The following is a 15,464-nucleotide window of genomic DNA, read 5'->3' as shown; positions in this document are numbered from 1 at the left end:
TACTTGCTACTCCTACTGCTGCTCTTCTTTCATTGATGCTCCTACTACTACTCCTAAGTGGTTGCTTCTCTTACTCTACTACTACCACTCTACTGCTACACTTACTCTACTCAACTACTTTCTACTTACTACTACTACTTGCTACTCCTAAGTGGCTGCTGCTCTTACTCTACTACTACCACTCCTCTATTTTTTTGCTTATATACTGCTGGTGTGTAGTGGCTGCTGCTGCTGCTACTGCTACTACTACTCCTACCACTACTCCTACTACTAATCCTCTTACTACTCCTACTCCTCCTCTTACTACTCCTACTACTACTCCTCTTACTACTCCTACTACTCCTCTTATATACTGCTGGTTTGTTAAGCAGTAGTTGCTTTTTTTTTGCCAAATCTCCCCTCTCCTCTTCTCTCCTTTGTTTTGCCGATGATGAAATTGTCCAAGTCCATACATTATATGGAATATGAGCTGATGATCAAGAACTTGTGAGGAACTTGGCATCATTAGCAGCCGCCCCTACATTACCTTCTCCTCTCTTCTCTGTTATGATGCCTTGATGCTCCAAGTTCAAGATCAGATGATGATTGACATGTTTCTGAGGCCTCTACCACTGCTACTTCTCGTTTTTTATATTGTTGTTTTATAGGACTACTTTGGTTTATAGACCTTTTTGATTTCTTATACCTTCTCGCGTACCTAAAGCACACTTTCTTGCATCTTTTAGAACAAAGCACGAAATAATGTCGTGGACAACAGACCGTGCAGCTCGATGCCCCGAGCATGATGAGCAGCCAACCCTTGAGGAGCAAGCACTAGAGGACCAGCTTACTCAGGAACAGTTCGATAACGAGGTAGAAAAAGATCTAGAAGTGATGCTTACTCAGGAGGAGTGTGACGAGGAGGAAGGCCCTGAAGGAGAGGCTGCTGAAGGCGAAGAAGAAGAGGATGATGAGTTAGAAGAGGGATATGAAAGTCCCGAGGATCCTTTCCCACCTGAAGCAAGAAGGAGGCCAACGGAGGAAGATTTGGACAAGGATTTTGACCCGAACAAGGAGGTAGGGAAGAAGCCTTAGCTTGTAAATTTTGCTAAAGCTTTGGCTGTGTTACCTCTGCTAACATTTTGACCTGTCCTATATACAGGTCCCTCCTGAAACTTAGAAAAGACGACGTCGACGTCCGTGACATCTCGCTGGACAAGACGGAGTAGAGGAAAGGAGAGCAGAGGCAACAACCACAGAGACGGATCACGATGCCTCTGCTCCACAAACTCAAGACACAACCACGACTATCAAGCCTAAGAGGAAACGAGGGGATAGAAAAGGAAATCTATATCCAGATAAGGCTTGCTATGTGATAACGGAGGTTGGGCCAGCAGGGGAGATCCTTGAGCCGAAGGAATTAAGAGGACGATTCCGTAATGTGATCGGGGCCCTAGTAAGAGATAAATTGAACCCAGCAATCCCCAACTGGAAAGAGGTACCAGAGAACATAAAGAATGCACTATGGGATAGGCAGCTGAAGGTCAATTTTAGATTTCCGGAGGGTAAGCACGAATTGGTAAAAAAAATGCTATCAGGATGATGGGAGAGTCATTGCGACGTTGGAGGTCGGAGCTTAACACGAAGTATATCCAAAAGGGGTTAACTCCCTTCAACGAGTTCGGCAAAATAACTCCTAGTCAATGGGAGGAGCTCGTGGCTCAGAAGACTTCAGCGGAGGCATTGGAGCTCAGTGCTCGTAACACCGAGCTAGCGAAGAAGAACAAACACCACCATCATCTAGGCCCCGGTGGCTACTATGCCAAGGAAGAGCAGTTTAGAAAGATGGATGAAGAGGCCACAACTGCTAGGAATATCGATGTGACGAAGTTGAAGGTACGCTCAAGGAACTGGATATATGCGAGGAGTACAGAACCATCCGGCAGTAATCTTAAATTTGATAAGCCGGAGACCCAAGAGGTGGTATCAAGGATACTGAAATATGCTGAAGACAAAGAGAAGGGCTCATTCAATCCTTCCAGAGAGAGGGACGAGCTTAGCCTTGGCTTGGGAAACAAGGAGCACACAGGCCGCACCAGGGGGCTAGGGAAAAGGATGACTTGGAAGCAAGGATTCGAAGAGGATAGGCACATGTACAAGAAACATGGCCGAGACCGGGAGACTAGTCTTGAGCTCCAAGTGAAGGCTCTAGTTGCGAAGGCGCTGGAGGAGCAAGGAATGTCTATGGAGCCACGTATATTAGTGACGCCACCAGGAGAACTGGCATTAGTTGGCAGCCCTCCAAAAGTTCCTAGCAGCCAAGGTTCCACTGCAGCCACAACCTCAGTCGATCTCATACGGGAACCTACTAGTTGCACCTTGGTGTTTCTCAGTGGCCGGCAGAACACTGTGATGGAGGTGGCAACGGGTGTTGCACATCCTCCCGGTGGCTTACACCACAATAATAACATACCACCGGACTACACTAGGGTCGAGGTGCATACAGTGAAGCCCGAGTTCATGCAGTGGAGGATAGACTACGCAACTCCCGAGGGGCTGATGTTACTCGGAGACGTTATAGGGCAGTTCATCCTCTGGCACAAACAGGACATTATATTGACTGCTTCTTCGCCGCCTCCCCCTCTCCCAAATTTGGAGCGAGTTGTTGAGGCCGAGGAGATATTTTCATCGTCTCGTGACCCCCACATTCCTGAGATGCCACATTCTTCCCCGCCTCCTATCGAGCATGTGCCTGATGAGATGCCACAACCTTCTCCAGCTCGTACCGGGCAAGTGCATCATGAGATGCCACAGTCTTCTCAACAAGCACAACCGATACATGAACAACGAGTGCCTCCTGAAGAAGGTGATGCACAAGAAGATGAGGACGTGCCTGAATGGGAACTCCGAAAGAAGATTCCAATCCACATAAGGCCAGTTTATGTTCCGATCAAAGACGTCTCGTCGGTGTCCAAGTGGTATTCCCATGATCAGTTCAAGCCTGAAAACCAAGTTAAAAAAGTCCCATCACGGGGTTCTGAGGAGGCCGTCAGTAGCAAACTTCACCAAATTGCAAAGCAGTATCCAAATGTTGATGCCATCGAATGGTCAAAGGATTGCCCGAAAAAATATGAAAGAGGCAAGCCCTTCCTACCAAACCGGGACATCCAGCGCCTACCACTTGGAATGAGAAGGTTCCATGATTGGTACTTGCGTGTTCTCCCAACGAGCATAGATATCATACAAGCATGCTTTCCCACCGGCACATTTGGAAGCCCAGCTGGGAAAATTATCTTTGACTTCAATGACATGCACACATGCTTTCACCTGGGAGAAATGGAGATGAATCTAATTCGCACGTGGTGCCTGTAAGTCCTTGTCCTCCCGATATGATATGAATGTAATCTTTGAATTTTGTTGTAACTAACCCACGCCGTGATTTGTAGAATGCAAGTGCACATTGTCAAACAAATGCCAAGTGTGAAAGCCAGGTATGTAGACCCTCAAGCTATAGCCCAAACAAATTTTAATTACCCTAAATGGTGGACACTGGATGCCAAAGAGCTAGCAGCTGCAAAGACTCTTCGGGAGAAAGAGCGCATCCGTAGTGCGAAGCTAAGGGAAGAGTCCCTTAAGGTTGCGGCATACATTGCTCTGGCTTTCAAAAATCTCCAACAACACTCTACTATATGGCTACCATACAACTTCGAGTAAGTTCAACTATAACTTAAAGCTATGTTCGATATATTTTATTCGATGTAAAAGAGCTTATCTAGTTCTATGATTAAATCCATGCAGCAACCACTGGATTTGTATAGCCGTCGATGTCGGGAAGAGCATGGCATGGGTCTTTGATTCAATAGATAAGGACCCGGCGACATACAAAGACTTCATATCGATTCTCAAGACGTATACATATCGACAATCCTCATTAGCTTATATGTCTGTATACATACTTGTAACGTTCACTTATGCATACTAACAAGTTGTATTTGCTAAAATAATTCGAACAGGGCATTTAGGTTCTATGTCTCTCATCATCACGGAAGGCATGATCCAGCGAGGAAGGAAAAGCTGGCTATAAAAACACTATGTGCGGTAAGTGTAACTTACTTCTTCAGTACTCCGTTACATGGCTGTCAAAAGCATTACCTAATATTTTCATATGCAAAACACACAGTGCCCCAAGCAGAGGCCTGGGAGTGTACATTGTGGATACTATATATGTTCTATGATGAGTAACACCGGTGCCTACAGGAGACACCCCTTAAGGGTAAGTTTGAACCTCTTCACCCGTAGTATAAAAACTTCATAAATGGTATGAAATACTAAACTGAAACTTGTTTTCTTGTAGTGGAGAGAAGAGAAAGGAATGAAAAGAGACCCATACAAGGATGACCAACTCTTAGAGCTCGTCGGCGACCTTTGCAACTTCATATTGGACCAGATTGTACACGTCAGAGGCGCCTACCATGATCGAGAGTCTGACTTAGGTACAAATCCTCAGTACCAACACCTTCGTGAGACTGAAAGGCTAGCTCTAGGACGTTGATAACAATGTGTATGAAATTTGTATATTTAATGATAGATTGTATATATATATCATTACGAATTGGACTTGTAATTGTACTTTATATAATACTATTGTGCTTGTAGTCGCGTTCGGAACGTTGGTCGCGTGGCGTTCGGCAACGCGAACGCGGTTCGGAACGTTGGTCGCGGGGCGTTCGGCAACGTGGATGCTGGATGGAATACGCAGAAACAAACAGTTCTGGTCGAATTTGAATTGTAAATTTGAATTTTTTTTGCGGGAAAACGTACTGTAGGGGCGGTTCTAGATTGAACCGCCCCTACAAACAGGTATTATAGAGGCGGCTAGCACTACAGCCGCCCCTACAAATAGATTTGTAGGGGCGGTTGGTTCTTGAGCCGCCCCTACAAATAGATTTGTAGGGGCGGTTCGTAATACCAGCCGCCCCTACAAATCGATTTGTAGGGGCGGCTCAATCACCAACCGCCCCTATAAATCGATTTGTAGGGGCGGCCTGGGAACCGCCCCTACAAATGCATGATTTGTAGAGACGGTTCGGTAGGGGCGGCTGGCCAAACCGCCCCTACAAAGGGTTACCAGCCGCCCCTAAAAATGTTTTTTGTAGTAGTGTTCGGAATTGTGCCAAATAAGCAGGTATCCGGTTCAGTAACAATATATAGCTGGTTCACTTCTTCATAATACTCCATTACAATAACAAACAAGTATACGTACAGCAGGACAACTAAAAAAACATGAAAGTCCACCCATTCCAAATATTAAGTTGTTCTGTCTTTTTTAAATACATAGCTTTTACTATATGCACCTATATCTAGCGTAATAATAAAAACAATGTATTAAGAAAAGGCAGAACGACTTATAATTTGAAACGGAGTGAGTAGTATTTACCATCTCCTGAGTGAGTGGCAGATCCATCCACTGGTCGTATCCAGTATATCTCCATTGCACTATGTAACAACCCAAAAATCCACACATCAAAAATCCCAACTGAAAAAATTTTGTTTTAAACCCCATGTGATGATGAGTGACATTTGTAGGAGCTAACCCTAAGTGTTGCATTAGTCGTAATCTAACTAAACCTACATGACTTGCACAGGTATCTCACCTCATCACCTTGAATTTGTTTTACCACATAACATACATCAAGTTGCATTATATTCAACATGGTGATTTGGATTTTATTTGGGTTTATGTGTTGATCAATAAAAGCTAACAAATATTTGTTTATAAATAAATGTACTAACATGGGATTAATATCCCAACATATACTATGATCAATGATTATCACCATGGGACATTATACCAAAGGAGAAATATGCCACTTTGATTTATATACATGAAAGAAGTGTAACAAAATAGAAAAAGAATAAGAAAAAGAGAAAGGAAAGAAGAGGGAGCAGTAGCAGCCCAGGCCTGCTCGGCCTTGCCAACCAGCCCGCCTGCCCTCCCACTCGCGCACGCGGCCCACGAAGCCGGCCCAGCTTCGCCTCGCCACCCGCGCGCACGCAGACGTCGACCACCGGGTCCCACCTGCCAGTCGTATCGCTTCACCGCGTCACGACGCGCCTGAGCCGCACCCGCTGCCAACCGGACCCCACGCGTTAGCCACCCAGCAATAGGGTCTTCTTCCTCCCCACGCCAGCCTCTCCTCCCGACTGAGCCCCGACCGCAGAGCAAGCGCGGGCCCGGGGTCATGCACATCGCATGACCCTATTTCCCCCTTGCACCGCGCTTACGCTACCGCACGCGGGCCGTCGGATGCGCCGCACACATCACCACCGCCCGATCGCCGTCCACCATTAGAGCCCTTGGAGCTCGGCTATAAAAGCCAACGTCCGTGAGCCCTAACCCTCAGCCCGTTCGCCGCCGCCGCTGGTGGCACAGCACCACACAGCGTCAAGCCGAGAGAGAGGGAGGAGGGAGAAGCAAGGAGGAGAAGGAAGCCGCTGTGGGGAGGAGCTCGCCGGAGCCAGGAGCGCCGCCCCGATCAGCTATAGCGACGTAGCTGCTCAGCACGGCACTGCATCGCCTCATCACGGCCTCGCCTCGCCACCGCACCGCCATCCTACCGCCATGAACCCTACGGTAAGCCACGTCATTCGCCGCTCGCCGCGCTAGCCGTACTTGCCATGAACGCCACCGCGTTCCCGCACCTAGGGGACGCAGAGGCGGAGCATTCCCGCTCCTGGACACGCTGCACACGCACAAGCCCAAGGCCTGGCCTCACCGACCACTAGCGGCTCGGGAACACCGGCATGACCACCCTGCACGCCATGGCCGAGAGCACAACCATGGCGAGACCACCGTGTCTTCTACGTCACGGTAAAGGCAACGTTGACACCCCGACTGGCTCTGCCATGATGAGAGACGCACCGCGCTCACCTTAGCCGAGGAAGAAGCCCACCGGAGCCCTGCGTTGCCGCACCGCACCTCGTCGGAGCGCCACCGCCTCCGCTTTGCCCCCACCACCGTGGCCGAAGCCACTGGGAGCACCAGGAGCTCCTTCAACACACCCACCATGGCCGTAGAAGCACCGTGGAGCTCACACGCTCCTCCAACTGGGCTCTCGCTACCACTATAGCCCTGTCCATGCCTCGCCGACGAGCATCGCCACGCCGAGCCGCCGTTCACCGTGGCTAGAGCCCTAGGAAGCCCTAGCTGTTGCCCCGACCCCACCATCGCGGTCGCTATGGCATGGGGAAGCTATTGCCTACCCTAATCAGACGCTAGCGCCGCCGCAGGGGCTCGCCGGTGACCTCACCGCCGGCGGGAGCCCTGTTGGGGAAGAGCAGGGGATTTTTCCCTCGCCGACCACGACCACGTCGACCACGTCCCGAGCAGCTTCGCCGAGCTCTGACCACGACCACGTCGACCACATCCCGAGCAGCTCCGCCGAGCTCCGACCATGACCACGTCGTGCACGTGAACCAAACCTTGGGAAGGAGTAAGTGGACCAAGTCCTTCATAGACCGGCTCTGCAGTCTATGGACCAACGCAGGTGGGTTCACCATGAACCGCACCCCACCTGCACCCGTGGACCACGGCCTGTTAGTGGTCCAGTAAGGCGACGTGGCTGCGCTACAGCATGCCACGTGGCGGGCCAAAGCCCAGCCCAAATCTAGGCCCAACTAGCCCAGTCGAGGCCCGGCCTGTATTGACCATTGACCGATCAACGTTGACCATTGACCGGGGCCACCTGTCAGTGACATCACCATGCGGGACCCACTTGTCAGAGGATGAAACGGCCGAGATGACGTCATGCTGACGTCATGACAACGTCAGCTGCTGACGTTAGCAGCTCTGGCCCCACTTGTCAGTGACTGTGACCCGTTGACTCGCCCGTTGACTTGACGTTGACTTTGACTGGACCCACATGTCAGTGACCCAAGAGCCCCCGGTCCCACCTGTCGGAACTGATGACGTTGATGACGTCATGCTGACGTCAGCGGGACCCCACCTGTCAGCTCGGAACCGAGATGATGACGCCATGCTGACGTCATGCTAACATCAGCATGCCACGTGGACCAACAGGAGTGTGACACCTGTCAGCACGATATTAATTCAGCCTTTTCCCATTTTCAGAAATGATTGAAACTTCGGAAATTCATAACTAATTCATACGAACTCAGAAAAATACAAGACCAGGACCAAAATTCATCTAAAAACAAGCTCTACGCAATAAACCCATGTTTGAGTGCATTTGGCTCTTTTGAATTCTCATTGTTTTTTGTGCTGTTCTATAGACGTCGCTAACACGACTATAATGCGATCGTTTGCAGACTCGGAGGAGAACCAGACGGACAAGGACCGAGAGTACCGTGTGGAGTACGGAGACGACTACACTGAAGGTACCACATCCCACCCAATCTCGTAGCACCTATTACGCATGGCTAATATAGAGCTGCTATTGCTTTACTTTATTGTTATAATCACACTATGATAAGACTTGCATGGTAGTATGCTTTCTTGATGGCCTTTACCTTGACACAACCTTACCTCTGCTCACCCTGCTATTAAGCTAGTCTCACGCTCGCTGCTATATTTCACTGCTTATTATATTGATGCGTGGTGGAAACTGGAGTTATCTGGACTTTGGGGAGAGTGCTGCGTGTGTGACTTGGGTGTGTGGAGGGTGAGGGTTGTGTCGACCAAGTTGGAGTATACGACGAGCCTGGGGCAAGTCTTGCCATGAGGTGCTACTTGGGCACCCCTGGAATAAATACCTGTGGTGGGTAAATGGTGATATGAGGTGGCCCTGGGTGTGAACCTGTGATGAGAGGAGCCCGGGGTGGAGGTGCTGTGGTGGCACGGTAAATGGAAACCCTGATGAAGACATTCTGGCTTGGTCATCCCTAAGGACTTACTAGTACTCAGATTCACCGGGAAGCCTTACGTACCACTTGCCCTATATGGTGCGGGACGGCCGGACTACTTGGTAGGATATTGCCACTACTGCTAGATTGATAGCGGACAATGCAAGGAGGTACGGGGCGCGGAGGATTTCGCCCACACCCTTCCGAGACTTCATGGAGACCTTGTGGACCCGGCTCATGACTCACAGTTTCAGCCACCCCAGACTAGACTTGGGGTGTACCAGGGCTGAATGGTAGAGTGGCATTATCCTAGGCTAGCAAGCGGCCGGAATCAGCCCAGTTGACGACGGTCAGCGAAGAAGGCAGATCTTGTGGTTATGTAAAACCTCTGCAGAGTGTATGGTTGATCGATCGATCGATACATATGCCGACTTGTTGGCTATGGACCTTTCCTGGGTTTCGCTTAAACTAGATAGCGAGATGAGTCCTTCTCTTCCTCCCCCTGTGAGTGAGTGTTCGGTCGTAGCCAGGGGCTACGAGCCATGAGACAGTGCCAAGAGGGAGTTGGCCTATTGACTGAGCGATGGTATGGTGGTGATGTGGTGATAGGTGTGGAAATGGTGGTATATCGATCCCAGGATCGAAACCTGGCTCTAGACAGAAATGGGGTGGAATGGGTGTGGGAATGGTGTTAAAACTTGACCAACTATTATTATATATATACTTGATATGCTAAAACATAGGAAACCCCAGCCTTATAGGTACCTTTTGAATATAACCAACTTGCATCCAATTTCCACAAAACAATGCTCATAGGGTGGGAGTGGCCAGTACAAATCGTACTGATAAACTTTGGCACATAGGTTCTGCTGAGGAGTATAGCTCTGAGGAGTTTGACGGTTAAGGAGTTCGTTCCTACGCTCGAGTTTTGGCGATCTTATCTCCAAGCTGTTCTGAATGATTGCTACTTTTGATTCCGCCAATGCGGCGATGTAATAATTTATGTAATTCCGCACTATTTGTACTATGATATTACGTTGTATGGATGTGATATTCGACTGGAATTTGGATAATATGATTTACAACGGTCTTATTACACTTCGACTCTGTAGATTTTCCTTCACGGAAATCAGGTCGTTTCACACTAATCGAAGGTGGCTTGCTGGACTTTGATGCCTGAAGGGAGACGCCATGATAACCTGCGCCTTGCGTAGTGCCCGTCACAACAGTAGTTAACATTTGCTCTGGCCTGAATGCATTAACTAACAAGAGATCATCCAGGAAGATATCAAATTCTCGAAATTCATTCTCTTGCAGCGTCTCCACCTCAGTAAAATATAGCACATATAGCACAGAGAGCGACTCCATTCTGGGATCGGATAATAATAACCTCCCAACAATTGAATTAGTCATTGGAGTCGATACGCTACGCATCATTGCAGATGGTGCACCGTAGGTGTCATTGGGATGATTCTTTACCGTCCCATTGATAATATCGCCTACTATTGTCCAGGATGGATCAGCTTCATACCTCTGCCATATTCAGTCATAGCGGACATCTGGATACCTTACAAACATAATATGAATACCAGATGTTAAAACTTTTGTACTTAGGATAAGGAAATTTTCTATAGCCAGCCCAGATTACCTAATGTCGCGATAGTCAGTACCAAAGTGGTACCGACTGAGCCCGACAACGCCAGCTAGACGCAAAACTAGAGATTGTGTTGCATTGCAATCTGGATAAAAGTTTGCCTGGAATTGTCTCAAGTCAAGCCCTGAGATGAAAGGAGTCACTACTGGAGGCCGCGGCTTTGCCGAGTGTTTTTACACTCGGCAAAGAGCCCTTTGCACTTGGCAAAGGCTTTGCCGAGTGTAGCACTCGGCAAAGTCCGCTCGGCAAAATTTTTCTCGACAAAGGGTCTTTGCCGAGTGCTTTTTATCGGGGCACTCGGCAAAATAAAAAAAAAATTTGCCGAGTGTTTGGGGCGGCACTCGGCAAAATATTTCGGCCGTTGTGGCGCCGGCCATTAATGGTTATTTTGCCGAGTGCCCGACCCAGCACTCGGCAAAAAAAAATTTATTTTTTTAAAAAATTACTTTGCCGAGTGCCCTAACCCAGGCACTCGGCAAAGTTTTTTTTTATTTTTTTTAAAAAAGTACTTTGCTGAGTGCCTCTGCCCAGGCACTCGACAAAGTTTTTTTTATTTTTTTAAAAAAATTACTTTGCCGAGTGCCCCTGCCCAGGCACTTGGCAAAGTTTTTTTATTTTTTTTAAATAATTTCTTTGCCGAGTGCCCCTGTTTAGGCACTCGACAAAGAATTTCTGAATTTTTTTTTTTAAAATACTTTGCCGAGTGCCGCGGCGAGGCACTCGGCAAAGAAATTTTATATTTTTTTTTGAAAAATCTTTGCCGAGTGCCTTGCCCATGGCACTCGGCAAAGACCCCGAGAATTGCAAAAAAAAATTTACATTCCATTGTAACAGACAATATATATATATATATATATATATATATACATCAATCATCACGTCTATATCACCAACATGCATTATATATCACAAGCACAGGCATATTTAATAAATCCATCGAAAATCCATCACAATTGCACCAAAGTTCAACATCACAAATGCAGACACCGGAGAGAACATGAAACAGAGGGCCTGACACACAGAAGCTGTAGTTGTCGAGCATAAAAACAGGGGTGTGAGCCACGCTCGTCCGTCAGTCCCAACCGGTCTACCTGGAGACGGAACCACGTGGCTGACAGGGGCTTGGATTAGCCCACGGCCCATCTATGAGTAGTTATTGGCAGTATTGGTGTATGTTCTTTGTACTCTATGATGGTAATTCAATGGTATTTCGTCTGTAAAAGATCAAAAAACATGTCTGCAAAAAGATTGACCTGTGGACAGCAGTCTGCAAATAGTGAGGTTCCACAGTTGCTAGTAGCAACGAGCTTAAAGATAACATAAGCTGAAATAACGAGGTTGTAACATCCTTAATGAAGATAACATGGTCTGTTTTTTACATGGAGCTACTCCTATATATAAGGCATGTAATGACATCAAATACAAATATTGAAACTATTAAAAACAGCAATGCAGTATTAAGCAGGTGGAAGTAGCAAGGATTTGATTTGATGGTACCATCCACTGATTTGTACTAAGGCCCTGTTAAAAACTGCGGGCATGGATCGTTGTTAAAATAACCAAGTTAATATGGGGTAAGAAAATATCCTTTCAGGTCCAGATATTGTACGCTTCACAGTATGGAAAAATGAGACCTTGTCCTTGGTACCTTGAGGAAATCCTGTTCAAAACAAGCATATAAAGAGTGGCATGCCTTACATTATGTCTAAAAATGTAAATAAAGATTGAAATAAGAATTTTCCACGCTAAAATGATGAAAGCAATGAATGTAAGTATGGCCCCATGTTTGTGTTCAACATAGTATGCTTCTGTTAAAGATAAGAACGGTTTGCTGAGGTTTCCAACATAGCCATAGCTTTGATTTAGTTGAGTTAAGAATCTTTTTGTTGCTGTTGTTCTTGGTGGCTCCATTCAGAAGCAGAAAAATGATTGATACTAATGATCCTTTTATTAGATTTTTATCTTGCCATCTGTAACTTAGCTCTATGAGACACTCTAAAAATAAATACACAAAGCAAGGATATTCCAATGATGCATGTGTTTGTTACTGGAGTCTTTCTTCAACTATATTTTCTTATGGATGATATCTTGGTAAAGAACTGGAGATTTTCCAGAGATGTGTTCAGACATCAAACCTTGAAGTTCGTTAAAGAGCTTTCCAAGGGTATGGTGCTGTTACTGTTGCGACTCATTAGGATTCAGTAGCTTTATGAACAAAGGTATACTTGGCAGGTTCAGAAAATATTGGTAAACTGAGAACTGTGCTCTAAACATTTACACTACGTATTTCTAATATTTCTCTAAATGTTCAAGTTAAAAAATCATGCATAGATACTATTGATGCAAGCAGTTGTCTAGCGAAACACATTATATGAGCACAAAAGAACATTTAATTACCAAGGTAAGTGAGATAACTTTTTGCCCGTTCTGTCTAATGTTGATCATGTGGTGTATCGGCATTGCAACAAGCTCATGCTCCTCAAACATAGAAGGCAAAGGGAAGGTCGGGAAGGGGTCAGGTACCTTGCTGCCGCCGACGCTGCTAGTGCGTCAAGGCAATCTTCTTTGTATCCTTGCTTTGGTTGAGAGCTTGAGAAGATGCTTCTGTGTTGATGCCGGCTGCAACACCAGCGTTCAAATAATATTGGGAAAAAAATCCAATAGAAGATTCCGAATTGAGGATGCGAGCAAGACATGGCCAAGGATAAAGTTGCCACCTTGTTGTAGGCCTGTATGATCGAGGACAGCCTTGGAGGCATTTCATCAAACAGCTGCAGGGCGTCGTCCATGTCGGCGGCTGCTCCCTCTACTGGAGCGCTGGCCCGAGCTGCTCCACCGGCTTTGTCGTGCGTCTTGCTTTTTGCAGCTGGAGCTCATGGAGCTCACGACGGCGGTGTCGAACATGAGGTTCCTCAGGCCGCAGCCGTAGCTAGGCAAAAGGCACTGACAGGCAGGACTGGCGGGCGAGGTCGTCGTGTCCGGCGCCGCCCTTTCGCCGGCGCCGCTGCCCCACGGCCGAAACAACGCTGGTGATCCGCCCCACCCCGCGCCCCACTCGATTCGCCGACGATGAGTGGGTGAATGTGTAGTAGAGGCAGCAGAAGTGATGTGGCGAGCAGAGGCGAATCTACGTTACAGCATCGGGGTCAGCCGACTCCGACAACTCGGCATTAATCCCTCTGCAATTTTTGGCCAGCTATGACCCGAGTAAAAAATATGTTTGACTCCAGCAGCTCCCATCATATGTTGATTCAGCACGTAATTGATAGCAGGAAGCAGGCAGTAGTCTAGTTTGCAAATGAGGAATCAACAGAGTAGATAAGTGAGCATAATGAATTAGAGCAAGCTTTGCAAGTTAAATGGCAATGTGAGAATTGCCGGCACCTATTACTCACCCTCAGAGGAAATGACAATTAGGATATTATTATAAAGAACTACTTGGAGAGCTATACAGCCTGATTTGCATAATACGTGATCAGTACAATGTGCAGTACGAATCCAAATTGGAAGAGATTGAAATGTTCAAGTTCAGAATAGATATTTCGAAGTATACTCTTTTGGTATGTTTTTTACAGTGAAATCTGTGAAATTATTTAATTTTATAAGAGCATATTTGATGATAAGATGGTGGTATTCCAGCCCACACTAAGTACACTGATATGTGTTGAATGTTTGGGGGTTAGTTAGGCATTAGATTTTGTAAACAAAAAATTATGCAATTTTCAATTGGAATAAAGGAAGTTGTCTCACAGGGATGCTTGAACTTTATCTCTTGTTTTATAAGTTACTAAATGAGGAAGTTCCTCACTTTGGTTATCCATATGGATACAACAACAGTGGATTGTCTAGTACTTATGCCCATTTAATAGATAATGAACCTGAATTTATATATAAAGTTGATAATAGTGTTAATTTAAAATTACATAGGGTTCATAAATCAAAAGGGATATTAGTGTTAATTTAAGATTACATAGAGTTAGTAAATCAAAAGGGATATAGGAATCTGAAATAGAAAATTTTCTTGGAAGGTTGAGCCCGGTTTCCTGAATGGCTGAATCATTCTCTAATTCCAAGAGTCCATTATGATTAAAGATAAGAGTTCTTATTAATTAGGGTTGAACAAGGCTGCCAGCAAATAACCCTTAGAGATCTAAGTTTTTATTAAATAGGGTAGAATAGAACTGCTAGCAAATAACCCTTAGATACAGCCAAGAAAGATTGTGTACAGGGCACGGGTAAGAACACAAATGATCCATTTGTACACATCGCTGAAGATCTCAGAAGTACATTAAAGCAAAACAATTCAGAGGAGGGAGGCATGCCAACAGGGTCAATAGCACAATCGAACTGTATTGTTGCATGAGGATGACTCCTACCGGAGAATAGGTGGCAGATTGACATCATTTGACAGAAGTGCCAGAACACATATGGCCTCATTAATTAACTTTAATGTGAACATCAGTTAGCCTGACAACTCCTATAGCGTACTACACGGATAGGAGAATGAAATCAAATAAGTTCAAAATCTGAGAACGTACTCTGAATCAGTGATTGTATCTTGCAATCCTAACCAATCTTATACCTATAGCATCAAACGATGCAGGGAATCCAGAAACAAGTTGGGAGCGGGTGTTGGAGAACAGATGCAGGGAAGAGGAAGCGGACCTGGGGGCACTTTGGACGGTCAATTGACCAGACGAGGGGAGCAGTCAGCGCTCGGGGCCGGGCCGCGGCCGGCGACGGGCGCGGTCGCGGGCGAGGCCGGCGGAGGGCGCGAGGGCGGGGCTCGCCGGCGGCGGCGATTCGTCGGCGAGGGCGCGGCAGCGGCGGGGGTGGGCGCGGCGGCGGTTGGGGTGGGCGCGGGGGAGCGGGTGTGGCTGGGGGCGTGAGGGTTGGGCCGCGCGGGGTTGGGGTGGGCTTTTAGGGCAAATTTTTTTTAAATCAACTTTGCCGAGTGCCCCCAGGGCCG

General features: G+C 46.9%; 1 protein-coding gene and 1 long non-coding RNA gene across 2 annotated transcripts; one reads left to right on the top strand and one right to left on the bottom strand.

Moving 5' to 3' along the window:
• Positions 1 to 3,540: 3,540 nt before the first annotated feature.
• LOC136485974 (uncharacterized) lies at positions 3,541 to 4,553 on the top strand. The gene is made up of 5 exons (XM_066482755.1): positions 3,541 to 3,689; positions 3,778 to 3,888; positions 3,993 to 4,077; positions 4,160 to 4,252; positions 4,334 to 4,553. The coding sequence occupies exons 2-5, from the start codon at positions 3,818 to 3,820 to the stop codon at positions 4,529 to 4,531; spliced, it is 447 nt and encodes a 148-aa protein (XP_066338852.1). The 5' UTR covers positions 3,541 to 3,689; positions 3,778 to 3,817; the 3' UTR covers positions 4,532 to 4,553.
• Positions 4,554 to 11,911: 7,358 nt separating this feature from the next.
• LOC136485683 (uncharacterized) lies at positions 11,912 to 15,215 on the bottom strand. The gene is made up of 4 exons (XR_010766514.1): positions 14,872 to 15,215; positions 13,213 to 13,782; positions 13,019 to 13,114; positions 11,912 to 12,155 (listed from the first exon to the last, which is right to left on the bottom strand). It is a non-coding gene; the product is annotated as an uncharacterized lncRNA (long non-coding RNA).
• Positions 15,216 to 15,464: the final 249 nt, after the last annotated feature.

Source organism: Miscanthus floridulus, chromosome 10 (assembly GCF_019320115.1).
Source record: "Miscanthus floridulus cultivar M001 chromosome 10, ASM1932011v1, whole genome shotgun sequence".
Lineage (NCBI taxonomy): Eukaryota > Viridiplantae > Streptophyta > Magnoliopsida > Poales > Poaceae > Miscanthus > Miscanthus floridulus.
The sequence above is the reverse complement of the archived record's forward strand: the minus strand, read 5'-3'. Positions and strand labels throughout refer to the sequence as shown.

What these genes read in the sequence shown, in the direction of transcription:
- LOC136485974 (XM_066482755.1), top strand. Translation starts at nt 3,818, where the DNA reads ATGGCATGGGTCTTTGATTCAATAGATAAGGACCCGGCGACATACAAA. An exon ending in TTCATATCGATTCTCAAGAC is followed by an intron (nt 3,889 to 3,992) that starts GTATACATATCG and finishes TAATTCGAACAG; the next exon opens with GGCATTTAGGTTCTATGTCT. An exon ending in ACAGGAGACACCCCTTAAGG is followed by an intron (nt 4,253 to 4,333) that starts GTAAGTTTGAAC and finishes GTTTTCTTGTAG; the next exon opens with TGGAGAGAAGAGAAAGGAAT.